At 33.0% G+C, this 27,491-nt stretch overlaps 2 protein-coding genes, 1 long non-coding RNA gene and 1 other non-coding gene across 7 annotated transcripts in view; 3 read left to right on the forward strand and 1 right to left on the reverse strand.

The window, feature by feature from the left end:
• The first annotated feature begins 6,715 nt into the window (after window positions 1–6,715).
• LOC114756385 (U1 spliceosomal RNA) lies at window positions 6,716–6,869 on the forward strand. Its single transcript, XR_003741447.1, has one exon. It is a non-coding gene; the product is annotated as a U1 spliceosomal RNA (small nuclear RNA).
• Window positions 6,870–8,402: 1,533 nt separating this feature from the next.
• LOC114756371 (TMV resistance protein N-like) lies at window positions 8,403–9,482 on the forward strand. The gene is made up of 3 exons (XM_028945314.1): window positions 8,403–8,999; window positions 9,148–9,400; window positions 9,468–9,482. The coding sequence occupies exons 1-3, from the start codon at window positions 8,407–8,409 to the stop codon at window positions 9,480–9,482; spliced, it is 861 nt and encodes a 286-aa protein (XP_028801147.1). The 5' UTR covers window positions 8,403–8,406.
• Window positions 9,470–27,491, forward strand: part of LOC114756355 (disease resistance-like protein DSC1) — a 48,074-nt gene continuing 30,052 nt past the window's right edge. For 2 of the 4 annotated variants that reach the window (XM_028945294.1, XM_028945297.1), the window contains exons 1-4: window positions 9,470–10,204; window positions 10,299–10,601; window positions 10,705–12,052; window positions 13,360–13,387. In XM_028945294.1, coding sequence (XP_028801127.1) covers window positions 9,548–10,204; window positions 10,299–10,601; window positions 10,705–11,943 — 2,199 coding nt within the window. In that variant the 5' untranslated portion in view covers window positions 9,470–9,547 and the 3' untranslated portion in view covers window positions 11,944–12,052; window positions 13,360–13,387. Of the gene's footprint in view, window positions 10,205–10,298; window positions 10,602–10,704; window positions 12,053–13,359; window positions 13,388–13,553; window positions 13,586–14,050; window positions 14,233–27,491 lie in introns of those variants that run through there. The other 2 variants (XM_028945295.1, XM_028945298.1) reach the window with 2 other exon arrangements.
• LOC114756356 (uncharacterized) lies at window positions 18,555–22,043 on the reverse strand. The gene is made up of 3 exons (XR_003741440.1): window positions 21,965–22,043; window positions 19,352–19,396; window positions 18,555–18,780 (listed from the first exon to the last, which is right to left on the reverse strand). It is a non-coding gene; the product is annotated as an uncharacterized LOC114756356 (long non-coding RNA).

Consider the following 27,491-nt stretch of genomic DNA (forward strand, 5'->3'; position numbering starts at 1 on the left):
GAGTTCTGAGTAAAATTAAAGCTTTTAGAGGAGGAGTTAGAGGCTAGAATTTTGTGAGTAGCCTACTCTAATACTATAGAGATAATATTTTAATTTTGTTTGTAGATATAACCTCTATTGTGGCATTTTCGAGGTTGGACTCTGGTTGTAGTTGACTGTTAGCTAGGAGACCAGGTAACTAAATTTCTATCTGTTGCATGCTCTAGTATGAAGTTGGTGAGCGGTTTATAACTAATTCTATAAAAGTATATTACGTTTTGTATGAACTGTCTTGTGGGATGCTATTTTAAAAAGGATTGATATAGTTTGTATTGCAAGAAATTGGTGATCATGATTATGATGTGCTATTATGAAATTCTGTTGATTATGCATATAAATGTGTCATTTTGAACCCTGTGCATCTATTTTGGGTGGGGAAAGGAGGTAATTGGAGTTATTGAGATTCATATACTTGCCACGTGGTATTAGCCTCCATACGGAGCTCTATGGTTGGCTGCTATTATTGTCCCACTAGTTCTTCGAGGGACTGCGACACCCCACTAGTTCTTCGAGGGGGGACCCATGGTCCACCGAGTGCTCTGTGGTCTTTGGCCGGTCCACATCATTCGTGTGGTGAGCTTGTCAGAGTTACCAGTCAAATGGAAAGAACTTAGCCCATGGGTCCAGTCGGCGGAAATAAGGAGGATATAAGGATGGATTTGGGTTCAGGAATTGCATATGACATGGTATATTCATTGATATTTATATCTTTTAAATAAATGACAAGTATGTTATCTCTTTTGAAATGTATCAATTGCATGAGAGTGGTGGAAATATTTGTCTTATATGATTATTGTGAGTTTAAATGTTAAATAAATGTTTACCAATTATTATTAACTCTGTGTATCCCACCTGACACCTCGCTAGCCCATGCTAGGGTGTGTGATAGGTAGGGATTTAGTTACTGAGACGTTGTCTCATCCCTATTGTTTAACATTTTTCAGGTGAAAGCTTTAAAGGAGGGGCGTCAGGGAAGGCTCAGGAGGAGTAAAGCTACATTAGCAACTTGTAGCGTCTCCTCGGTTTATAAGCTATGTTGTATCCTGTATATTGTCACCTTAGGATAAATTGGTTTTAATTGATTCATGCGTTATTATTTCTTATGTCCTTTGAGTGTACTATTGTGGTATGTGTGCTGATAGGTGGTCAGAGGCTAGGATCGCATATTCGCATGTGATTTATTTATGAATTTATTATAAAGTATGAATTAAGATTTAATTTTTAATATTTTGATTTATGAGATATATTATATGTTGTTTTATAACCATATTAGACAAGATTGATCCTTTCTTATATAGTTTATATTTAAATGAGTTAAGAAAAGTTCTTTTATCTGTGATAGGATGTATGATTGGGTGCTGCTCTTTTCTATCACGGATAAGAATATTATATAATTAGTTAGTGTAGATGATTGTGATATAATTTGAGTTTATATTTAGCATGGTTTGGTTATAAAAAGTTATTTTTTAAAGTAACTATAAAAAAAAAATAGGTTTATCTGTTTATTTAGGAAGGTTGTTTCATGAGCTATGTTCAGTTTGAGACTCATATATTGTGATTAATTCAAGAGAGTCATTGGTTAATGTTCTTTTTGAAGTGGCCGGATTCTTCGCTTAATCTCTCATACCTTCTATATAAGTAAATCATTAATTTGCTTTAAGCTCTTGAACTTACAGAAAGAAGGCAATGAAGGCAAAATCATAGATCCTAGGAGCTTAACCATCTCATTGATTTCATCCTTTCAGTCACTCTCTGTTTTAGCTTTCCAATTCTCTGTTTTCTACTACATTCTCATTTTGAAGTTAGAACAATTTATAAAAATGATTTCCAATCCACATTCTCTCTTATATACCTAATTCCTATCTTAATTTGTGATTTAATCACTAAACTTCACCAAGAGACATAAAAGCTCTTTGAGACCAACCTCAAGTTGATTCACTTTCTATATTATATTAAATTTGATTCTTAAACGGCATAATATCATAAATCTTTCACTTACATAATCAGCTTACATGAGTGTGGGTGGTTGTATACGATCCCGGAACCAAGTCATTGATCGAACATTAGGCTTAGATCCTCCTCTTTTATCAGTAACATCTAAGTAAGAGTTGAAATCTCCAACCACTGCAACACCATTACTAATTTCAATCAGCTTTTCCCAAAGGAACCTTCAAAGATTAATGCATGGCTCAGTTTGAACACACGACAACCAAAAATTTTGAGAACTCCAAGATAGAGACCTTAGCATGCACAACTTGAGGGTTTGAGGTCACATAATGAAAGGAGATATTTTCTCTATTCCAAAGCAAACGTATTCCTCCCGCATAACCAGTCGTTGCAAAGACGTAACCACATATTGAAACCCAATCTGCACATGGTTCAATTAGCTTTCTCACCACTCACTCATGTTTCTAGCAGAATGAGGAGGTTAACTTCTCCTCCATAAGTCACATCTTTAATTCTTCCAGGAAAAGACTTAGATGTAGCACCCTGACAATTCCAACAAATGATATTCATAATTAGTAATTCAAGAAAAAGGGGATCCACTAAACGTAGTTCAAAGCTCCTGCAACTCGACGAGCCCATTGACTGCATGCATCTTCTCATCAATGTCCTTATCTTCTTCTCAGATTTCATCAAGTGGTTCAAACCACATGTCATTAACCCCAGCAGATTCACTTTCTTGGCACCCACTGTCTTGAAGATGTGTCAGGTCAAGTGGTTTAGGTGATGGAATGATTTGTTCTGCGACCTTTAGAGTTTGACATTGCTTTCCTTCTACTTCATTAATCATTTGGGATAAAATAATCTGTCTATAGATTTGTTTTTTAGTCTCCATTCAATTATGTGAAGTTCGGCCTAAATTTTGTAGGCCCAAATTGGTCAAGGAGCCTAGGATCAGGTTGTGCCCACAACTCCTTTGTTTCCTTTTTGCACAGGGGACACAATTTTGGGCCTATTTGATAAGCTTCTTTTCTTTTTGCTACCTAGCTTCTTATTCTCACCTATTTTTGGGCTTGGATCCACTTCTCCTTGTCTAGGGTTTTGCTAATTGTTATCTTCTTCCAAGTCCGTCACTTCCTCTTCCCCCATTATTTCCAAGTTATTGTCACCATCTTTATCCTCTGTACTAGCCGCCACCTTTTTTTCTCCCTCATTCTCAACCTCTATCACGTTATTAACAAAATTTTCTATGAATGTTGATGTTTTTAATATTAGCTCTCTATAAAGATTGTATTCGCACAACAATTTTTTTTTCATTTATTAGGCTATCATTATAATTATTAGAGTTATTAGTAACATTATAAGAGTTGTTAATATTATTATATGACTTGTTGACCGCATTACTCAAGTTGTAAAAATACCACTTTTTGAATTTTCTCAAAAACCAGTTGTTAATTGTTATACTAAACTTGTTAATAGCATTAAGAAACTTGCTAACTATGTTCCTAAAGTTGTAAACATGTTAATTTTTGAATTTGCTGGAAAACATGTTGTTAAATATTATAACGAACTTGCTAATCGCATTAAAGAACTTGTTAATCATATTACTGAACTTGAAAAAAAATCTCAAAAAAATAGTTACTAGTATCTGGTGTTTCGATGACCGGCCCTCAAAGCTCAAGCAATCGGTGGCCCACCTAACCTTAGTGGTGGCCGTCGGCACCGAAGCTCTGGCGACTGGTCGGTTGGTAAAGGTGCTTGAAGATTTTTTTTAAAAAAAAATTAAAAGGCAATTTGGTCTCTTTAACAAATTTTAAAATCCTAATTACATGTGTGACCAAATAGAAATTTTCATTTTTCAAGTGACCAAATGAGAATTTTCAAATTTAAGTATTATTTTTGTGTCATTTTTCCTAATACAAATTACATTACAAAATAAATATTATATTTAGGCCTCATATCAGATTTTTTTTGCTGGTACGAGAAATTTCTGCCTACTTTAAACCAGAAACAAAACAAGAAAAGAAAAATCATACCCAAGAGCTTTCACGGCTGTCCGAAAATTTCTAATCTAAGCATTGTTGACTTGAAGTCAACAAAAGTTTTCATTATTTGGTGGAAATTTCGGCCTACCTTGAATGGGAAAAAAAGGGCCAAAATATCATACCCAAGAACTTTCACGGCTGTCTGAAAATTTCTAAGATAAGCATTGTTGACTTGAAGTCAACAAAAGTTTTTATTATTTGGTGGAAATTTGGGCCTACTTTGAATGGGAAATAAGGGGCGAAAAAATCATACCGGAAGAACATTAATGGCTTCCCAAAAAATTCTATTCTAATTCTTTAAACAACAATGCCCAAAAAAAAAAAAATTGTTGGCTCCGAGTCAAAAAGTGCTACTGACAAAAGTTTTCATCATTTCGCGGAAATTTCGGCCTAGAATGATGAGTCCACCGACCCCTATACCCAAGGCAACACTTTAAATCCCAAGGCAATTACTTCCCTTTGCAACAAGTAAGGCTTTATCCTTACTTAGAATGTTATGCTTCTGAGCAATAAACAAAAAGTATATAATGATAGAATAAATAACGGTTTTTTCTCTTAATAGAGTAAATGTTAATCACTGAAATTTAATAAATTTTTCAGTTTGACAAAGAATGTTCTTTCTGTAGCTTATGCACTTGTTTCCATATGATTCCCTACTTCTTCATTTAATTAATGTATTCTTTTATTTGTAGTATGTCCCTGAATATTTGTTAGACACAAAATGTGGTTTTTATTGAAGCAAGTGTCTGGGATAGGTGAGGGCATTAAATATAACTTTTCGTTAAAGCTTGCTTCTGATGTAGTCGACTCAATTATAACCCTTTCTGACAAAACACTTTTCTTTTTAATTTTCCCATTAGATCTTTCTGTTAGAACTTTGATATTCTATAGAATGTTTTAATATATTGTGAAAATATTTTCTCCTTAACAAGACATTTTGTATAAAGTAATTTTTTAGAACATTTTTAAATTCGATAAAGTAATTTTTTAACATAGAACTTAGATAGGAAGATAATCAGAATCTGAATCTCTTAGGATAAACTAATAGAGATATAATGTGTTTAGTTTGATTTGGGTAGGATCAAAGTCACTTTTGACTTGATCTTTATTTTAAATGCATTCGAGTCGAATATTCAAATACATAATGTCAACTAATGAAAATACACCTCGGATAGATGTAGAGTTGAAAACGACTCTTAACATGTTTTCAATATATTCAAGTCCGTTGCTAAAGCCAATGAAAAAGAATAGCATGCGAGTAAAGAATGAGACTTTTCTAACTTTGTTCATATCTTGAATTTATGAGAATCAAATACTCAATACTTAGAAAATCGTTTAAAACTTATTAACTAATTAAACAACTTTTTAAGACATAATTAAGAATAATAAATTTTATATAAAACTTATTCAATAAATATCTTAATTAATTAAATTTCTTACAAAATAAATTCTTCTGTAATTTTGTTATCATCAAAATATTGCGTTAACTATTCTAACAAAAGATAATAATGATCGATATACAACATCATTATTTTAGACCAATGGTACTAGGGTTTGAAGATTAAAATGATATTTTATAAAATTAAGAGAAATCTTGTACAAAGTTAGAGAATCAAATGCATATTTTTTTGCCAAATAAGAAATGTAAATGGCATGCACCCCTTTACTCACTAATTTTGTAAGATAAGACCTTTATCTTCAAACAAAATTAGAGCCTTAACTCGTATAAAAAATTAGAGCCTTAATTATTTAATCGTCATAATTAATTAAAATTGTGAAAATTTAATTACCTAACCATGAATAAGTTTTGGGACCACTTAAAATAAAATGAAAACAAGTATCTTTCTTTAAGTGGAAGGGGTTGGATCTAACAGAAAGAACTAGTTAGTCACTATAGAATAAATCAAGGTTTGAATTCTTGTTAAGAAAGGTGCTCATATTTAATACCTGATAATATTTTAAATAGAATTGCTTTTAATAATAGGAGGAATATTTTTTAATCGGAAAATCCCACTTCAAACAAGAAAGAATTGACTTCCATAGAAATCTCTATGTATTACTTCTTTATAATACAAATTACAGTACAAAATAAATATTATATTTAGGCTAGGTATTGGATTATTTTTGCTGGTACAAGAAATTTCTACCTATTTGAAACCAGAAACAAAATAAGAAAAGAAAAATCATACCCAAAAACTTTCATGGCTGTCCGAAAATTTCTAATCTAAGCGTTGTTGACTTGAAGTCAACAAAAGTTTTCATTATTCGGCGGAAATTTCGGCCTACTTTGAATGGGAAATAAAGGGCGAAAAAATCATGCCGAAAGAATTTTGTTTTTGGGACCAGCATACCGTAGGAGCTTTAATGGCATCCCGAAAAATTCTATTCTAAATTTCTAATTCTTTAAACAATAATGCCCCCCAAAAAAAAAAAAGAAGAGTTATTGGCACTGAGTCAAAAAGTGCTACCGAGTACCGACTAAAGTTTTTATCATTTCGCAGAAATTTCGGCATACTAGATGAAAATTCTATTCTAATTCTTCAAACAATAATGCCCAAAAAAAAAATTGTTGGCTCATAGTCAAAAAGTGCTTCTGACAAAAGTTTTCATTATTTCGTGGCAATTTCGGCCTCGTATGATGGGTAAGAAATTTCCACCGACGGCTTCCTCCTGTTGCTCCCTCATTTATTCTTGTAAAGAAGAGAAGGGAAAAATCATTAAAATGAAAAGGATTGTGACTTCCATTGCACTCCGGAGGGGCGCACGCCTAAGGTCTACCTAACAGGTGGACCCTACGTCATACTTTGTGGTAGTGGGGGCCTGCGTTCGCGCGGCCCCTACCCAATGAGTACGTCTGCAAAAAAAAAAAAAAAACGCTTGTGGAAGAAATCCAATGTGCGGTGGAGAGAATGCTTGGGGGCCATATGATAATATATGTATTCATATTAAAATGAATAATTAAATGAGAGGGAAAATAAAAAACAGCCTACTTTAAAAACACAATTTATAACTAATATTTATTTTTTATAAAAAAAAAGGGAATGAGTAACTTTGGAAGGAGTAACTCTTAAATGCGAAACAAGATTAAAAGTGATTTTGCTATATTCAAAATAAGTCTGTGAGACAATCTCAATTTATATAAAAGTTTTTTTTTTTGAAAGAAAAGTGTTTCTATGAATGGCTGAATACTCACGTACTCATTTTTCTGTTGCGCGGATCGAATTCCCAAGAGAAGCGAACTCACCCACTCAACTTCAAATCTTCAACCTCGGATTTTTATTACCCTTGGTTGGAGCTTTGTCGTTTTATTAATTAACTGTATTAATTAACTGTAGTCGTATCAGACAACAGTTTTTTTAAAGTAAAATCAAATATCCAAATTTATTAAATAAAAATAAAAAATTTAAACTCTTTAAATTCTAAATACATTTGAAAAAAATACTTTGGAGTGTTAGATGACTCACAAATTAATTTAGAATACTGAATACTACTTAGATAAAAAATACTTCAAGATATTAGAAGTTACTTAGAAAATACTTTAGAAAATATTAATTTAATATATTGAAAGCTATTTATAAAATACCTCAAGATGCATCTTGACTCTTGACTTTTGTAAGAACGACGGCCAAATGAAATTGTGTAATTGGGATTTTTTTTTTGGCTGAAATAGTAGTGTTGTGGAAAGCTAGTGATATACATGCTATAATTTTTTATAGTACATATGTGTGGGCTGTTTGTTTAATTGTTTCAACGTTTCAGTCTGCCCATGATGCGACACCGTTTCCACCTAATGCCGACACCGTTTGTGTGCGTTATTTGTTTCAGCGTTTCACTTTGCCCGACAGGAAGTATGCGGGCCATTTTAGAAAGTAGAAAATGAATGGGCAAGGAAGCATGCGATTGTGCAGCCATTTTTGTCCGACATGTGATTGACGACACGGCAAAGGCGTTATTATTGATCTAATTCCTTAAACAAGAACCACCCCATGAAAAAAAAAAAAAAATTTGTTTTTTGTTGACTCGAAGTCAAAAAGAGCCACTGACAAAAGTCTTCATCATTTGATGAAAATTTCGGCCTACTTTAAACAAGGAATTTCCACCGACAGCTTCGTTGGTTGTTGCCTATTTAACGCAAACTAAACAACGGATTAGTACTCACATACTCATTTTTCTGTTGTGCCCATCGAATTCCCAAGACAAGCGAACTCACCAAATCAACCACTTATCTGATTTAGCCACTCCCACCAAGGTATTGATATGGTCTTTCTCCCTTATTCTCTAACAACTTGAACGCTATTCTTTTGTTCTTTTAAGAAACAATCAACAGCTTATAAAACATTATATTGTTTCTTTTCTTTTCTTTTTTTGTCTCCAAGCAATGGCTGCTTTTATTTCTGCTTCTTCTTCCCAAGTTCCCTCTAGAAAAGAGTATGAAGTCTTCATCAGCTTTAGAGGATCAGACGTCAGATTTGGTTTCCTCAACCATTTGAAAAACGAGTTGTGTCGGAAGATCATAAATGTCTATGTGGACGAGAGGCTTCAAAGAGGAGAAGAGATATCATCAGCACTTGTAGAAGCAATAGAAGGATCTATGATTGCATTGGTGATATTCTCAAAAGATTATGCTTCTTCAAAATGGTGCTTAGAAGAGCTTGTCAAAATCATGGAATGTAAGGAAACCAAGCAACAGATTGTGATACCAGTTTTTTACGATATAGATCCATCAGATGTCAGGCACCAGAAAGGCAGATATGAGGAGGCATTCACTCATCATGAACACAAGTTCAATGATAACATGGAAAAGTTGCCAATTTGGAGATCAGTCTTGAAAAAAGCTGCAGACTTATGTGGTTTCCAGGCATTCACTCATCATGAACAGAAGTTCAATGATAACATGGAAAAGTTGCAAATTTGGAGATCAGTCTTAGAAAAAACTGCGAACTTAGCAGGTTACCATTCATTAAATTTTCGGTAAGTTTGTTTTATGATTCTTAATTTCTTCATCTTTTTTCTCAATTTGCCCAAAACGATTTAAATATAGTAAAATTGTATAAAAATTATGTCTAGCATCTATAATGAGTAACTTACACAGTTTTTTTTTTTTTTTTTCTAATGCTAGAAATGAACCTGAACTCATCGATGCGATAGTTGGACGTGTCTTAAAAATATTGGAAGAAAACAGTCCTCCAAGATCTCAGCCTATTGAATTTCATCAAAATTTCATTAGGGTTGAATCATTAATGGAAGTTGAGTCACAAGAAGAAGTTCGAGTCCTTGGAATTTGGGGTCCAGGAGGGATAGGCAAAACAACCCTTGCTTCTGCTATATTTGACAAGTTCTCGTCTAAATTTGAAAGTTACTGTTTCTTAAATGTGAGAGAAGAATATGATCAGATGTCTTTCGATAAAAAACTTCTTCCTGAGCTATTAGATGAAAAAGATTGCAAAAATATAAGTAACGCAAAGAGAAGGCTGGAACAAAAAAAAGTGTTAATTGTACTTGATGATGTGGACAATTCAATGCTATTAAGCAATTTGGTTTTGGGACGAGGCAGTAGAGTCATTGCAACAAGTAGAGACAAGCACGTTCTTATTAGTGGAGGGATTGATGAAAAATATATATATGAAGTTGAGGAGTTAAATTTTAAAGAATCACTTGAACTTTTTAGTAGACATGCCTTCGGAAAAATTCGTCCCAATATGGGATATGAAGAGCTATCGAGAAGGACGGTAGATATTGCTAAAGGCATTCCTTTAGCTTTAGAAATTTTGGGTTCCCATTTTCATTCTAAGAATAAAGATTATTGGGAAAGTGAACTTGAAAGACTCCAAAAGTGTCCCCTTCAAAGAATTCAAAATATATTGAAGGTGAGTTTTTATGGATTGCATCCTATGGATAGGGAAATATTTTTGGATATTGCATTCTTTTTCTTGGGAGTAGAAAAGGCTGAACTTACTTATGCTTTAGAGGCTTGTCATCTCGGAGCAATCAGTGGAATACAAAATCTGATAGATAAAGCTCTCATAAAGTTAGATGGGCATGACCGAATTGTAATGCATGATTTGATACGAGAAATGGCTGAGCAGATAGTTCGTGAGGAATGTATGAAACATCCTGAGAGACGTAGCCGACTAAATGATGAGAATGAAATATGTGATATATTGAAAAGTAACATGGTAAGAGAAAGGTACATCAATATTTATTCCTTTTATTTTTTATGTTTTGTAAGTTAAAAAAATTTAATTTCTCTTTTATTTTACTTTCGTTCAGGGAACTGATGAAATTGAAGGCATGATATTGTTCGTGAACAGAATAAAAAATTTACAATTGAGTGCTGACGCCTTCATGAAGATGAGAAATTTAAGAATTCTTAAAATTTTGGATTATTCAATGGGGCGGCCCAATACACGTATAGAGCTTCCTCATGGTCTTGACTATCTTCCTGACAAATTAAGGTATTTTTATTGGGATTATTGTCCATTAAAGTCTCTACCATTCGGCTCCTATCTTAAGAACCTTGTTGAACTTGACATGCGAAGAAGCAATGTTGAAAAGCTTTGGGATGGAAAACAGGTACCTCTATATATATACTAATGTATATTTTTAGACGTCTTCAATGTCATCAAATTTAGTAAGGCCTGTTTGGGTAATTTTTCCCTTTTCATTGTCAACACAGGACCTTGAGCATCTAAAGAAAATAGATTTGTCTTGGTCCCAACAATTGAGAGAGTTGGCTGATTTCTCTATGGCGCGTAAGCTTGAATTCGTATATCTTCGTGGATGCAAGAATTTGAGAACTATTCATCCATCTATTTTATCACTCAACACTATTGTTGAAGTGTGGGTAAATGATTGCCCGAAACTAGAGAGTATTGAAAGTGAGACTCATTTAGAATCTCTCACATTAGTCTGGGCTAGTGGTTGTGATAACCTCAAGAAATTCTCTCTGTCATCGAAGAAATTGAGAAAATTATATCTTAATAAGGGACATAAACTCGAAATATTTCACTTGCCAAATAGTCATTGCACAGAACTTAGAACGCTTGATGTTGATGGTGAAGGATTGAGGGGTCTTCCAATGGATGAGCTGCGTTGCTTGACAAATCTTGAGAGGTTTTGTGTTGATAATTTCAAGCAAGAAATTCACACAATGGAGCTGCACTCCCTTTTTGATGCTTGGCGTAATTTAACAGAACTATATTTGGAGAGGTGGAGTTTCTTGTTAGAAATCCCAGACAATATCAAACATCTTTCAAACTTGAAACGCTTTTTCGTGACCGAGTGTAAAAGGCTGAAGTCCATACTTGGACTTCCTCCCATGCTTCTAGTACTGGGTGCCACTGATTGCACTTCATTGGAGACTGTGTCCTCCGACTCTCTAGTTTTGACACGGTGTGACTTTTACTTCCATAACTGTGTGAAGTTGGATGAGCGTTCGCATGGCTTTATTGAGGAATTAACCCATTCGTCATTGACTTCACTGACTTTAGCCTCTAATGAGGATGGGCATTATTTTGCTTCAACTTGTTACCCAGGAAGCAGAGTTCCAAAGTGGATGGAATATAGACCCATGACGGAGGATTCTAATGCTATCGAATTTACTTGCAATCCAAAACGATCACACGACATATTATTTTGCTGCGTTGGTCCTAGTCAAGCCGTCTCAAAGGGATTCTTTTGTGGTGTTTACTGTGAATGCTATTGGGATGACAACAAGAAATATCGCTTTGGTTATTATGATCATTACTGTGTTTCTCATAGTCATGAACTGAATCAGGATCATGTTTTTCTATGGTACATTCATAGGGGCTTATTTGCTGCTAAGATTTCATGTGAATTCTTTGCGGAATTTTTGGATGAACATTTTTTCTCTGTCCCTGCAAAAGCATGTGGCGTCCACGTGATATATCACTAGGAGTCAGAGTCGGCGGGGTCTGAAATCCCTCCCACAGAGCAACTCAACCATTCTGCTGTCTTTCAACCTACTCTCGAGAGTTTTGGAAATAACTTTGATATTTTGACAGGTATCTACTCTCGCTTCTTTGCTTATTACAAACTAACCTTTAGCACACATGCTCCAACCTTTCTATCACGTGACATAATTTATGAATTTATGCTTACATATATATGATAATGTAACTATTTCAATTTTAGTTTATTGCACTGCTTACTTTTGTTGGCAGTCATTTGTTATATTCTTTCAGTGTTGAGAAGGTAGTGATTAATGTTTAAATACTTGATGACATCTTTAAATATTTGATGTGGCTAATTACCCTTTCAGTGTTGCAATGTATGAATGTGTGTGTGGATATGTGTGCGTGGGTGTGTGTGTGTGTATATATATATATTTATATATAATTTTATTAATATGCTCTGCTCTCCTCCCTATAAGTGTTGCTATTAATTAGAAAATTCCTTTTCAAAGAACTTGAGTGTTATCACCCATCTGGTCGTAAATATATATTGTTTGCATACAAAGATTGTGACGTGGCGTAGTTTGTGCTAATTCTTTTTGAGCTGTGACTTGTATTCACAAATTTTTACTTAATCTTGATAAAAAAAATTCAATGATTTTGAAATTTTGATCCAGGGGGTTGAGCATTTTTTTTCTGGTTATTTTTTGGTTCTTGGAATAAATTTTAATTTTGAAGGCGGTTGGTTATTTGCATTCAACCATTTATTTCATGACCCTGGATAAAAGGAATAGTCAGGTAAGGGGTTTGAATATTGAAATGAAACTGGAGAAATTAAAATAAGACAGCTGAAAAGGTAAAATCCTTATTCTTTGGTAAAATTGAATTCGTAAACAAGCTACTGTGTTGTCTTTCTTTTCCTTTTCTGAGATAGAAGCCGAGTGTTGCTACTGGGTAAGTTTATTGCTAATATCTCTGTTTCTTAATATAAATTTTTTTATTAATTTGGATAGATTAAAGAAATCATTTAAATTAACTTGTTACTTGTGAAAAATATGCATTAATTTTCCTAAAATACCCTCTTAAATCATCTGTCACAAAACTATTAGCCTCCTTTAATACTATAATTGTGCTTTAATGTTATTCTGCACCTTTGATTGGCATAAAGAATGAGCATGTTGAATGCAAATTAACCTGAGCTGGACTTGATCTCATGGTTTTATATTTGAATGAGGCTGAATGAAGTCAGAGATGAAATATGCAGGGCAATACAATATGGTTCCAAATTTTAACAAATCAACCATTTTGGCTCGCAATGTTTTTGGTCTATTCAAGTCTATATTATTCCATTTTCTTATCATGAAATAACTACTCTATACATTTATTCATTGTTTTTGTTTTACATTTTGGTTGGACAGGTTGTTCAGTTGTAGCACCTTGGTTGAGGTTTGTGCCCTCCTTCTTGCCTATACTTCTGTTGTGTATACGCCAACAAAGGCCTCCTTCCTCTCTGCCATTAACTTCTCTTTCTTTTCGCCTTACTTTGAGACAGTAACACTGTTTCCAGTCATTTAAAACTACATTTGATTAACCCCATTTGCCATGAACGCAGAATGAGCAATACCAAGCTTGGAAGATTCTAGCACTTTGTCAAAGAGACTGGTGGAACCTTTGGATTTGTCATCACTTCCCTAATATCTTGCTATCAGGTGCCTGCCATTATGACTACAAGTTCACTCACCTTATGCTTTTCTATTACTTGGACATCTTTATTTTATTGAAAATTTGCATATCTCATTTTGCAACTGCCTCTTTAACGGTACGACATGTGCACTAACAAAATAAGTCAACCTCTTCATAATTTTTCTTGTGTATTAACCATGGACAACGTTTAAAACGCAAATGAAGTGAACTATATGGAACCATTGAAGTCCCTGGAAAATGTGTGTTCCATCAATTTAGTATTTAGAAATCGATGAACATTTTACTCCAAACAGTTTTTAGGATCTTTCAATATATTTTCTTCCAGCAAGAATGGTACTGGTTATGATGTTTTATAGTTTCTTGCTTTAGGTGACTAAAAATAATAATTAATTTTAATTATAACAGGTTATCACCTTTTAAAAAGTTTTATGAGCAGGTTGATTCTTTCACGTGGAAGTAGCTGAAACATCATTTTCTAATGCATTAGTTATTTCATCACAGTGTGCTGGGACAACAAGTGGACCCCATTTCTTTCAATTGCGCGTGGGATTTCCCTCCCCTGATGATGATCGTCCTCAAAATAATCCCTCCATGAATGTGTTCCCTAAGCAATGTTTTTGGAAGCAAATGAATTAGCAGAGTCCCTGGAAGATGCGTGTTTTTCCATCATCAGCTTAGGCGTTTGTCTTCATAAATTAATGATCATCAATGTCTTGTCTCAATGGTTTATTTCGCCTTAAATTTTGGTCATATATGGCAAAATCATATTTATGGGATTTCTAAGGGCACCAAGGGTAATTCACTCACCAAATTGAAACTTGCTCCTGTGGTCCTATCATAGGACAGAGGGAGAAACATTTTCCCTCCCATTTATGACACGCGTGTTGTAAAATTTTTATCATAAATGTATTACTTGCCCTTCATTTTTGTCTAAATTTTTTTTTTTTGGAAAGTGTAGGTGTTAGACAGAGGTAAAGTTTAATGGTTACTTTTTAGTCTTATTTATAAAAATCTTTCAGTATATTTTGCGCAGATTAAGAAAAATATTAAACTGCATTGACTCTCTATTAAAATATAACAACTTTTCAACTTATCCGTATTTGATATATACATCTTTCAAAAAAAAAAAATACCTACACTATAATAAATGAACAACAAAATGATACATTCATGCTAAAAATTAAATGAAATAACTTATAAATAGAACACAAAAAAACTGCTCTTTCCACCTTACAAATAAAACTGGATGAATAAATTTTAAGGTAAAGTTGATAAGGTTTAAGATTTTTTTACAATTTTAGTGAAATATATTAAAGGTAACTTATAAATAACACAAGAAAATTATGAATCGGTAGAATCTTCAATTTCTAACTTCTGAGATTGTGTAGCGAATAAAGGTCTTGAACCAGTTAAGGGAGGACTGACATGTTTGGTTACATCTATAATACAACATTTGTTGACAATTTAGCATGGTACAGGAAAGTGGATGCCTTAAATCCATCTCTAATTGAGAGAGCTTTTTGATTCTTGACAAATATGCCACGTTGAATTTAGTTTGCTTCCATCTCATACTACTGATTAGAATTTTCTCACCCAAGTTGCTCGATAAAATAAGAAATGAGTTAAGATTCCAAAATACCTATAAAAATATATCAAAAACTCATCCAACACCATGAACTTTGTTTGGTCTCAAATCTACTAATCCAATTTTAAAAAAAACCCCAATAATGACGGTGCCATTAAAATGAACAAATGTATGTTACTTTTACAGTGGGACTTACGATATTTTTAATGAAAATACTAAAATACTCTCAATTAGAACAAAAAAAGTTAAGGTTAAAAATTTTCATAAACTTATACCAAAACTTTACTAAGCACCATAACGTACCAAATGGTAAGCATATTTAAACAAAATAAATAATAGATTTTCCAACCTCCTCTATCTTCAAACTCTACCAATCACAACTCCTTTGCCTTTAGAAGTACTTACTTTTGATGTATGACATGGAAGAAAGGAGTAACTCTAAAGAATTCCAATAGTAACAAAATTCCTTCATGTAGTCATATAAAATCACAAACATGCTACCAAGGCTAGAGAGAACACCACCTTGCAATCAAATATAATTAATTATGCACAAACATCAGACACTTACATAGCTAGTCGCTAACTATCATGCACACATTCCAAAATAAATAGAAACTAGTGCATATTGTCATGACGAATCATATTATGCAAAGGCAATTTACATGCGCTCATATATAATAAGCACAATGGCACATTCAAGTATGCGGCAATCAATGCACAATCACAACAAAGTTAAAGAGTTACTACCGTGGCTTCTTCGATCCATGAAATAGTTTACCTCAAAATTTCAAGTCAAAAATCTACTCCTAATTATTTTTCTTGAATTCTTCAAGAAAATAGCCCTTAATTTTCAAAATTAATCCTTAACATATTATAAGGAATTTAATATCTCAATTAGCTTCTTTATTCCATAAAATAATTATTCTAAAAATTGCAACTCAAAGATAATCCTCTAACTATTTTTTCTCAAATTTTCAAGAAAATAAGTCTTCTTAATTCCCCAAATTAGCTTGATAATTATTTAGACTATATTTTAAGGATTTTAATCTCAATAATTTCTTTAAAATTTTATCTCCATCATGCTTTAATTAAATCCATTAATTTTGGGATGTTATAAGAATTTAGGTGACTAGCCACCGAAGGTCAGAAGTTCGACCATCGGCCACCGGCCCTCAGATGGTCGACACTGGAGGTCAGAGCTCCGGCCATCAAAACTCTAGTGACAATTAATATTCTTTTAAAATAATATAAAAAGGAGGGGTATTATTGTATTTTCACTGTTAAATTTTAATTCCATTTTGGTTCAAAAGAGTGGATTGAAATTTTGAAATCTTTTAGGGTTTGACTAATATTAAGTTGCTACATGGGGGTTTATTGAAATTCTTTCTCTCTCTGTTTTTTTTTTTAAAAGTGCTTTTAAGTTATTCCAAACACCTCCAAACATCCCTGTTGTCTTCACATGAAGCCCTAGAACAATTCTATATAGATATAGTTATTTTTATTTTAAATAATGTTTGTTAATTTACACAATTTAAAATATAAAAATATCATATTAAAAGAGTAAAATGTAAGCATGTTTTATCAATGTTTAGTTGTACAGTCATAAGTTAAATTTGCTGAGTTAACATTTCCTGTTAAATGAAATTGAGAGTGTTAACATTAAGTTACTGAAAATGCATTTTATAAAATTAAGAAGCTAAGTTGAAACTTGATGAAAATTTAGATGACTAAATATATACATTAGCCTAAAAAAAGATTAAGGGTCAAAAATACCCGTAAAAATATATCAAAAGTTCATCTAACACTATGATTTTTGTTTGTGTTCAAATATACCAAGCAAAATTTAAAAATAGGTAAAAAAAAATGCTAGCACCGTTAACATCCGTTTTTTAGTGGTGGGACCCACGGTTTTTTATATGAAAGCATCAAAATACAACTAATTCAAAAAAGTTAAGGGTAAAAAATACCCATGTACTTATACCAAAACTTTACCAAACACTATGTATTTTTTAATAAAGTATTAAAATACTCCAATCTTAAAAGGCTATTGCATTAGAGTATATTAAAAATTATTAATTATAATAAATTTTTATATCGCAATCTTTACAATTAAAAAAGATTATTAATATTCATTAATAAATTTTTTTCTTGATCAACAAATTTGTCTTTTTTTTTTTTATAGTTATCATATTGATTGTTGTGGCTCAAAATATTTTAATAACAGAAATATTATACATAATAACTAAATATTTTTTTGTAACTTATCATGTTTTATATTTTAACATCATGACTACTTATGTTAGTGTTTTAATTCTAAAAAATTGTTAAATAAAGTTAACAAAATAAACATTTACATTTTAATCCCTTCATTAACATTCAATTGATATTTTCCTATTTTTAATTCAAGAAAAAATTATATAAAGATGCTTTAAAATTTGATTGATATAAAAAGAATACAAATCCATCTTGGAAGAAAGAGGGTTTTTTTTTTTCGGTTGGAAAAGCAAATGAGCCAAGAACACCATTAACAAATTGAAGAGAGATGGTGATTTCTTTTTCTTTTTTTTTTTACTGACAATATTTTGATACTTTTATTAAAAATAATAAATTCTCCTATTAAAGGTGGCTTTAAATTCTCTCAAACAATGGAATATAAGCATAAAAAAAAAATTCAAACTAACTGTTAAATTTGATAATATAGACTGAAAGATAAACACAACTTCATATATCATTAATGCAAATAACTTATTTTCCAAAGATACTTATAATGTCTATTAAAAGAAAAAATTAGGGGTGTAAATAACTTAAGCAACGCACTCTTCTATACACCTAGATATGAGCAAATTTATTAATTATGGCTGCCAAAAAAAGAGGAATTTCCAAAAAAATTTATCAAACATTGAAGCATGACTTATCATTTTATTTTTTTCAAGATTTATGCTATAAAAATAAGACCTAGATTCATTCTTGGAAATATCACAAAAAAAAAAGACCACTAAAATTGAAATATTACACATAAAAACCCATTCACAAAAATTGTTATTAAAACCCATACTATTATTATCAAAAACCATATTAATACTGTAACGCATCCCTATTCACAATTTTTTTTATTTCGACAATCTTTTTTTTTTTGTGACTTTCACTTCATTCTTTATGTACCTAATGGCAACTTCTATTTATCAGAGCTGTAAAGATGTTATTTCTAAAAGATGTACTTTTCCATTCCAGCTCTAATAAATCATGCTTTGTAAATTCTAATTCTTTCATGCCACAGATATATTATCAATATATACATTAATACATACATACTAACTCCCCAGCTATGCTAAACTACCCCTATTCACTCCTCTTTATGAAGGTAGCCCTATAAGTGAAATTTAGGTAACTTCTCAAAAGGAAAGTATAAACATCACATATCACAAAAGAAAAGAGGAAACATAACAGAATGTATTCAAGATTAATCAATTAACTAGGCACTAAGTTCTTCTCTCCTTCAACCTTAGCTATGCTTCCACCAACTCCTCTTTCCTCTTGGATGAATTGGGCCCTATGCTTAAATAGAAAGAAGGGGTGAGATTCAAAAAATCCCAGTAATAGTAATCATATTTCATATATTATACGTGGTATAAAACTAAGCATGCAAAACAAGCCATAAAGAACAACATCTTACAAAATAACTGAACTGAACTGAATGACTAACTGAGGCATATTCGCTGTCATTTAAGTGAATCTCATATAACTATTACGTATAACTGAATAACTGAACAGCAACATAACTAATTAACTGAACTGTATAACTGAGCAATTGCTAACACATTATCTAAACTGCGAAATTGAATGACTGAGTAACTGTACAGTTACTAACTGATTAATTGCATAATTGTGCAGCCGCTAACTGATTAACTGCATAACTGTGCAGCTGCTACTTAATTAACTGTTAAATACGCATATATTGGACAGCGAAATGCATGCACATGGCCATGGCAATAAGTGATAAGGCAACTTACATGTTCTCATGCTTAACTATAGAATTATGACACAAACAGATATGCAACCAAAACAAAACAAACAAAATAATGATTAAAGCTACCTTTCCTCCTGCTCTCCTGTCCGGGTACCTTGGTTTGAGTTTCTTCTTAGTAAACCGAGCCACAAATTAAAACCTAACAGTGCATGTGTGTGTGTGTGTAAGTTAAGTCAAAAGTGGGGTTATGGTTAACCCATATATAACTAATCTCTCAATAACCCCCCTCTCGGGCCAACCCTCTTTAAGGGGATAAGTCATCTTGGCTAAAATTTTATCTTTACATGTCTAAGGGTCTCCAAAGTCTCTTCTTTACTTTTGTTGCTCTTAACTTCTTAATCCACTATAATTTAGTTTAGGGAAAAAGATTTAACTTAGTTACTAAATCTTCATGTTTCCAGGATTATGATTAGCAAGAAAAACAAACGTACATCATCATTCAATGTCTTCAATTATAAATAGCTATACAGGACATTAACTTGACATTAAAAGATATTTAAAAGGAATTTCGAATCAGTTCCTCAGGTCTAGTTCACTCTTGTACATTTCACAAACATGGATGGTTTCATCAAGTATTTCAGCTTCCTTTATTATCTGTTTGAAACATTCAATCTCACTCACATAGCTGAGAATAACAGTTTAAAATCTAAACATATAATTCAGCGACATTCACAATAACTTTCAACTTTTAAAAACATTACCCAAATCATTAGCAATGCACAAAACCTCTATAACATTTCAAACAGCACCACTTAATCAAGGCCAAACTTTCCAGCGACTATACCAGAGCATTTGTTTAACACTATATCAGCAACTTTATATTTGTAAATACCAAACAGCAACTTCTATTAGATCTTCAGCTTCAAGCCTTTTATTCTATCCATTATATTAAGCCTTTAATAATTCACACATTGTCATTCTTAATGAAACGGGGGCTATTTTATGTCCTTAGTCTTTAAATTACAGAACATGAGATTGTAATAGTAAAATAATCAATTCTCACACAGCAACCATGACTATCTTAATAGAATTGAGAATTCCAAACTTTCGGTTGTCATTCTAACCATTATAAACAGTGGGTAGCATTTAACATTAGTAATAGCTACAACAAGTTTATACCAATTTCCAATAGAATTGAGATTGTAATAGTAAAATAATCAATTCTCACACAGCAACCATGACTATCTTAATAGAATTGAGAATTCCAAACTTTCGGTTGTCATTCTAACCATTATAAACAGTGGGTAGCATTTAACATTAGTAATAGCTACAACAAGTTTATACCAATTTCCAACATTCAAATTTAATAAGCGTGTCTCGGCACATCCATTGTATTACATTCATACAACTCTATAATCATTCCATTCAAGTACATCGCACATTTCTCATTCATGAAGTATTTTCCAGATTATTCTGGAAATTTTCCAGATTTAATATCATCCCTCAAATTGTCAATTGCTCATATTTTTTTGTTTTAGGTTCTTTCACGGGCAGCTCCCATTTTAATACCTTCGAACACATAAAGCTGTCATTGTCCTATACCAGCAACATATTTAACAATCTAATTACTCAGCTAATTTTAGGCATTATATAGAAATTTAATACCGCTTTTCTTGCTTCAATTACAAACTCAAAAACATTAAAATGAAATGGTTCAAATGTGTACACATATAATAATCCAGTTTGAAACATGAATCAGCAAAATTCTCATCACTAGCATTCTCAACATATTTCAATCCAAAACAGCAATCAACAAGTTTAAATCAATTTTCAGCGTCCATCTCATCCAGCAACAATAATATAACACGCAATATATATATATATATATATATATATATATAGCTTAGCTGTTCAAGCTTCAATAATTCAGCTTGGCCTCATGACAGCATCCATCTTAAATCTGAATTATCATCCTCATTTACTAGCTATCATCACTTTTACTTAGCTTGATTATCAGCCAACAGTCTCACGGGTTCCATTAAGAAATCTAGCAGCATTTTAATAGTCTAAACTCTAAACTACTGTTACAGTATCAATGATGGCAGCATTTGAAGGTTATATAAAAATATTCCAGCTTCACATATTCAGATGACACACTCATACACATATTCTTAGCAACTAAAGAAATTTCTTCTTTTTCTTTTCTTTTAGTTAGCTTGACCAAAGTTCGAAGTAAAAGAATAACCCAATAGCACGGACACACATCTATCTCCATGCGTATATTTATCCATAGTATTCAAGTGTTTGATGTCATTAATCAAATGCCCAAACAATTTCCCTTTCCATCTTATTCTGGAACCCGTTGCTACACCCACCAAAACAAAAGAGAAGGAGTACGGAAATCACTTTCAACATGACCAATCGCATAACATTCATATATATGTGTGTGTCTCTGTGTGTGTGTGTGTGTGAATCAACTATTCAAGATTTATTTCCGACGAATAGCCCAAATTTCAAATAGTAACTACTCTTAGTTTAATCAAATATCCTATCTATTATCTTGCTTCAGTTTCAAACGTCTCTCCCCCCTAAATCAGACCCAAACGAAGAAGCAGAGGGTAGAGTGAAATCTAGAAGTTCACTTGGGTCCAGGGATCTCACTCACTCACCAAGTCTTCCTCCCTCACCCACTTGGGTTTCACCCTCTTCGATCCCTCAAATGCCATGATCCCAGAAAATGAAAATGGGGAAGAATCAAGGCATTTACCTTGGTTCAAAGATCAGATTGCATGTGGAAAATCCTCCCTCCTTCCTCTTCTTCTTTCCCTTCGACTTGCTCCTCGGGTTCCCTCGGTTTTCTTCCCTCTCTCTCTATACATTCATCTTTGCTGTATTTATAATTCCTCCTAGGCTTCTTTGAGAAGCACCGTGTCAGCGAAGGAGATGAGGATCTTGTCACTCAAGAACAAAACGTGGCGTATGGAGGAAGATGAGAAGCAGGGACGAAGAGGTGGCTGAAGATGGGAGAGGGACAGGAAACGTGCCCCACAAAAAGGAGTTTGAAGCTGAAGCAGAGGGCATGTGGAGATGAGGATATGCGTAAAAGTCTACTTTGCCCTCCTCTTATAATTTTAAAGGAAAATTTCACTTAAGAACTGCATAAGAGAATTTATATCAGCCAACCTCAAAACATTATAAAATATTACTATAGGATCAAGGAACCAAACTGAAATTAAAACTAAGAGTAAAATTACAATAATACTCCTCACTTTTATTTTTTTTAAAAATAAATATTAATGAACGCAAATGTTCCGGCCACTAGCACTTAGGTGGCTGCTGCCAAAGGTTGGACCTCTAGTGGCAGTTATTGTAGCTCCGATGGCTAGAATTTTTTTTTTTTTTAACAAGGTGGCCAAGTAAAGGTTTGAACCCATGACCCCTTAGCACACCAAAAATGATGTAATTACCAAGCCAAGCAAGCTATTCAATCATGTGATTCAAATAAAAATATATATAACAAAACAAATGCAACTATTCAAATATAAGTGAACAAATGAAATTAGATGATTTACAAATAAAATTCAGCAATTTACAACAAAAATTAGGCAATTTATAAATAACATAATAAAATTCGCAACCCCAAATGCAAGTGTTTAAATGCAAATGAGTAAGTGAAATTTGAAAATTTATAACATAATTTTATGGATTTACAACCCAAATTTGGCTATTCACGAGAAAAACAAGAGAATTCACAACCCAAAATGTAAGTGTTTGAGTGTAAGTGAACAAATGAAATTCGACAATTTGTAAGTGAAATTTAGCAATTGACAACAAAAATTTGGTAATTTACAAATAACATAATAGAATTCACAATCCCAAATGCAAGTGTTTAAGTATAAATGAGCAAGTGAAATTTGAAGATTTACAATAAAAGTTTATGAATTTACAAGTGAAATTCGACAATTACACTTGCTCATTTACACTTAAACACTTGCATTTGGGATTATGAATTCCATTATATTATTTGTAAATTACCTAATTTTTGTTGCAAATTGCTAAATTTCACTTCTAAATCGTCGAATTTCACTTGTAAATTATCGAATTTCACTTGTTTACTTACATTCAAACACTTATATTTTGAGTTGTGAATTTTCTTATGTTTCTTATGAATAACTAAATTTTGGTTGTAAATTCATAAACTTTTATTGTAAGTTTTTAAATTTCACTTGCTCATTTGCACTTAAATACTTGCATTTAGAGTTGTAAATTTTATCATGTTATTTGTAAATTACCTAATTTTTGTTGTAAATTGCTGAATTTTACTTGTAAATCGTTTAATTTTACTTGTTCATTTATACTTAAACAGTTGCGTTTGTTTTGTTATATATTTTTATTTGCATCACATGATTGAATAACTTGTTTGGCTTGGTAGTTACATCACTTTTGGTGTGCCAAGGGGTCATAGGTTCAAATCTTCCTTTGGCTACCTTGTTTTAAAAAAAAAAATTCTGCCCACCAGAATTACAATAACGGCCACTAAAGGTCCAACCTCCGACGGCGGCCACTTGAGCGCTGTTGACTGGACCTCTGACCTCCAGTGGTCAGAATAGTTGCGTTCATTAATATTTAGTTTTTAAAAAAATAAAAGTGAGGGATATTATTGTAATCTTACTCTTAGTTTTAATTTCAGTTTGGTCCCTTGGTCCTGCAGTGATATTTCAGAATGTTTTGGGAGTTGATTGATATAAATTCTCTTCTGCAATCCTTAAATGAAATTTTTCCTAATTTTAATTACTCTACTCTCTTCTGAAATTTACTCTAATCTCAAATGGGCTTTTTCTTACATATATACTATGTACAATAAGTTATTTTACTCAGATACTATAACATGAAAAATATTTACTGAGATACTACATTTCAAAATTGTTCAAGCAAAGATCACCTTTAAATTTATAAAAAAACTCGTTCTTACCCATATTAAAAATTGTAGAAATCGTTTTCACAAAAAAACAAGTTAAGTGAGTCCCGCTTTAAAAAAAGGAAAAATTACACATAGATCCCACAGAAGACAATTAATTCAGAAAACTGAAAATCCCCAAATGTTTCCTAAGTCCCCAGGGACCTCTGGATAATTAATTTAAACTGTGATATTACCTACTTACCTCTGTTAATTTGAGTGTGAATAATTTGCCCGGCTTAAACCCTCGGGACCACCTTCATCACCGTTTACAGCTTTCCATTACAGCACAGGCGGCTTCACATCCATCGGCGGAAAACTTTATTCATACTGTTTGCAAGCTTCGTAGCCCATCATCGACGACCTTCGCACCCCATTGCCAGCGAGCCTCATGGGTTCCATCATCGACGACCTTCACGCCCCACCGCCGGCAAGCCTCTCTCTCTTGGTATATCATATTGATATTATCTATTACTGGCATATTTAGGTGAGGCGCTTCTTAGTTTCAAAGCAACAGTTGGCTATTGTGTAAGTTGTATTATTTAAATTTCGAGGTAATATTGGCTATTGTCAATTGTTGTACATAAGTTGTTATTACAGTGATCGAAGGTTGTCATTAACGATCCCATGACTGTCCTGTTATATAGGATGGAAGACTTGTGTAAGTTGTATTATTTAAATTTCAAAGTAATGTTGGTTATTGTCAATTGTTGTGCATAAGTTGTTATTACAGTGATCGAAGGTTGTCATTAACGACCCCATAACTTGTCCTGTTATGTAGGATAGAAGACTTGTGTAAGTTGTATTATTTAAATTTCAAAGTAATGTTGGCTATTGTCAATTGTTGTCCATAAGTTGCAATTACCTAAGTGGAGCAATTCCAAATGAATTAGGAAACCTATCACAGCTCAGAAGTTCGTGAGTGCAGTATTTTAATGTAGTTTCTGGTTCATTTCATCCAATTTATGTTGTTATAAGGATGGACAAATCGCATTCATTCATCATATTCCTATATTTTCTAGGGATATATCAAATAACTTCCTCAGTGGGAATATACTATTTTGTATATGTTGTAATTGGTTGCTCTGTATGTTGTCATTTACTATCCTGTATGTTGTCATTTACTACTCTATGTTGTCATTTGCTAGTATGTACGCTGTCAACTGCTTATGTGTATGTTGTGATTGGTTGGTGTGAAGGTTGTTATTGTCTTGTGTGCAGGTTGTCATTAGCCTCTGTTAGTTTGTCACTTGCTTATTTATAGGTTGTAATTGCCTGCTGTTCTTGTTGCCATTCGATTTAGCATGGATTGTCATTGGCTGCTGTGTATGTTGTGAATGGCATAAATGTAGGTTGTGATTGGCTGATATGTAGGTTGTGACTGTATACTGTGTAGTTGGATGCTTGTACTCCCCTCAAGAAATCCATGACTTGAAGGTTGGATGCTTATGGTGGCTTGTAACTTATCAGAACAACCTGCATGGTGATCAAGTGCTGTCTTTGCTACGAGGAAACTCCCAAGGCAAGAGAAAGAAATAAACGATGAGCATAGATTGTATTTAGTTTTTTTAATTTGACAGCTGAATGTAAAGTTCAAATTTTGTTTCTTTATTTGACCATGTAATGATAGCTGGATGTTAAGATATGTTAATGTGTATTGACATCCTTTACTGGTTATGAAGTTTTTGTAATGGCATTCATGTGTTTTGACAAAACAAGAAATTCTTCGTTCCACACATGGATCATGTCCACAAATGCAGACTAATAAAAATGGATAAAGAAATGGTAACCATGATGACATGATAGACATAGATCACAATCCTCTCTACCACATCCATTTACAACCTCAACGGGGGTTGTTGACAACCTGAAGACAAGTGGTTAACAACCTGGACAGTGCCCCTGACAAATCACTCTGTGGGATACCACAGCTTCTAAATAGATTATATCATCAGCACATATAACGACATTAACAAAAAAAAATTGAGAGCATTTTGAAGTTATTAACAGCTTTAATTGAACCCAATAGGATTACAGCAGATTTTTACTGCAGCAATTCATTTACAACTTCAACGGCAGGTGTTGACAACCCGAAGAGAAGTGGCTAACAACCTTCACAATGGGTCTAACAAATTTGTATGAAAACTTATCAGCAATGTTGTGCCTATATAGTGCTTGTCTAAGGGCCACTGCATTAGGAAAAATGTGTCCTTCTCCAATAACCAAACCCTTTCACTTTGTTGAATTCATTTCCGGAATTGGGGTTAGCATCATTTTTGAACCACATAACAATGATAGTGGCTCTTCACTAAACACATTGTGTGGAGACATGGACAATGCATCTAAACGTCCAAACAAGTCTTTCATCCTACATAACAGGACAGGTCATGGGGTCGTTAATGACAACCTTCGATCACTGTAATAACAACTTATGCACAACAATTAACAATAGCCAACATTGCTTCGAAATTTAAATAATACAACTTACACAAGTCTTCCATTCTACATAACAGGACAGGTCATGGGATCGTTAATGACAACCTTCGATCATTGGAATAACAACTTATACACAACAATTGACAATAGCCAACATTACTTCAAAATTTAAATAATACAACTTATACAATAGCCAACTATTGCTCTGAAACTGAGAAGCACCTCACCTAAATATGCCAGTAATAGATAATATCAATATGATATCCCAAGAGAGAGAGGCTCACTAGCGGTGGGGTGCGAAGGTCATCGATGATGGAACCCACGAGGCTCGCTGGTAGTGGGGTGCGAAGGTTGTCGATGATGGGGTATGAAGCTCGCCAACAGTGTGAGTAAAGCTCGCCGATGATGGATGTGAAGCCGCCTGTGCTGTAATGGAAAGCTGGAAACGCGAAGAAGGTGGTCCCGAGGGTTTAAGGCGGGCAAATGATTCACACTCAAATTAATGGGGGTAAATAGGTAATATCACAATTGAAATTAATTATTCAGAGGTCCCTGGGGACTTAGAAAGCATTTGGGGATTTCTAGAGACTTTTTCTGAATTAATTATCTTCTGTGGGACCTGTGTGTAATTTTCTCTTAAAAAAATGAAGTTGTAATCATTCATGTAGAGATTGAGTTTAAATTTATAAAAAACTTATTCTTACTAAGAACGAGTTTAGTGAATCCTACATTAAAAATTACAAAACTCGTTCTCACAAAAAACGAGTTTAGTGGGCCTCACCTTAAAAAGTGAAGTTATTCATACCTTCAACAATTTTTATTTTGTCTTTTAGTGCCATTGTCTTTTTTCCCCCCGGTTCCTTTATCTTTTTATTATTCTTCCTCCTTTTTAAGTTTCTTT

Source organism: Neltuma alba, unplaced genomic scaffold (genome assembly GCF_004799145.2).
Source record: "Neltuma alba isolate B1F8T4 unplaced genomic scaffold, ASM479914v2 tig00010389_pilon, whole genome shotgun sequence".
In the NCBI taxonomy this organism is placed as follows: domain Eukaryota; kingdom Viridiplantae; phylum Streptophyta; class Magnoliopsida; order Fabales; family Fabaceae; genus Neltuma; species Neltuma alba.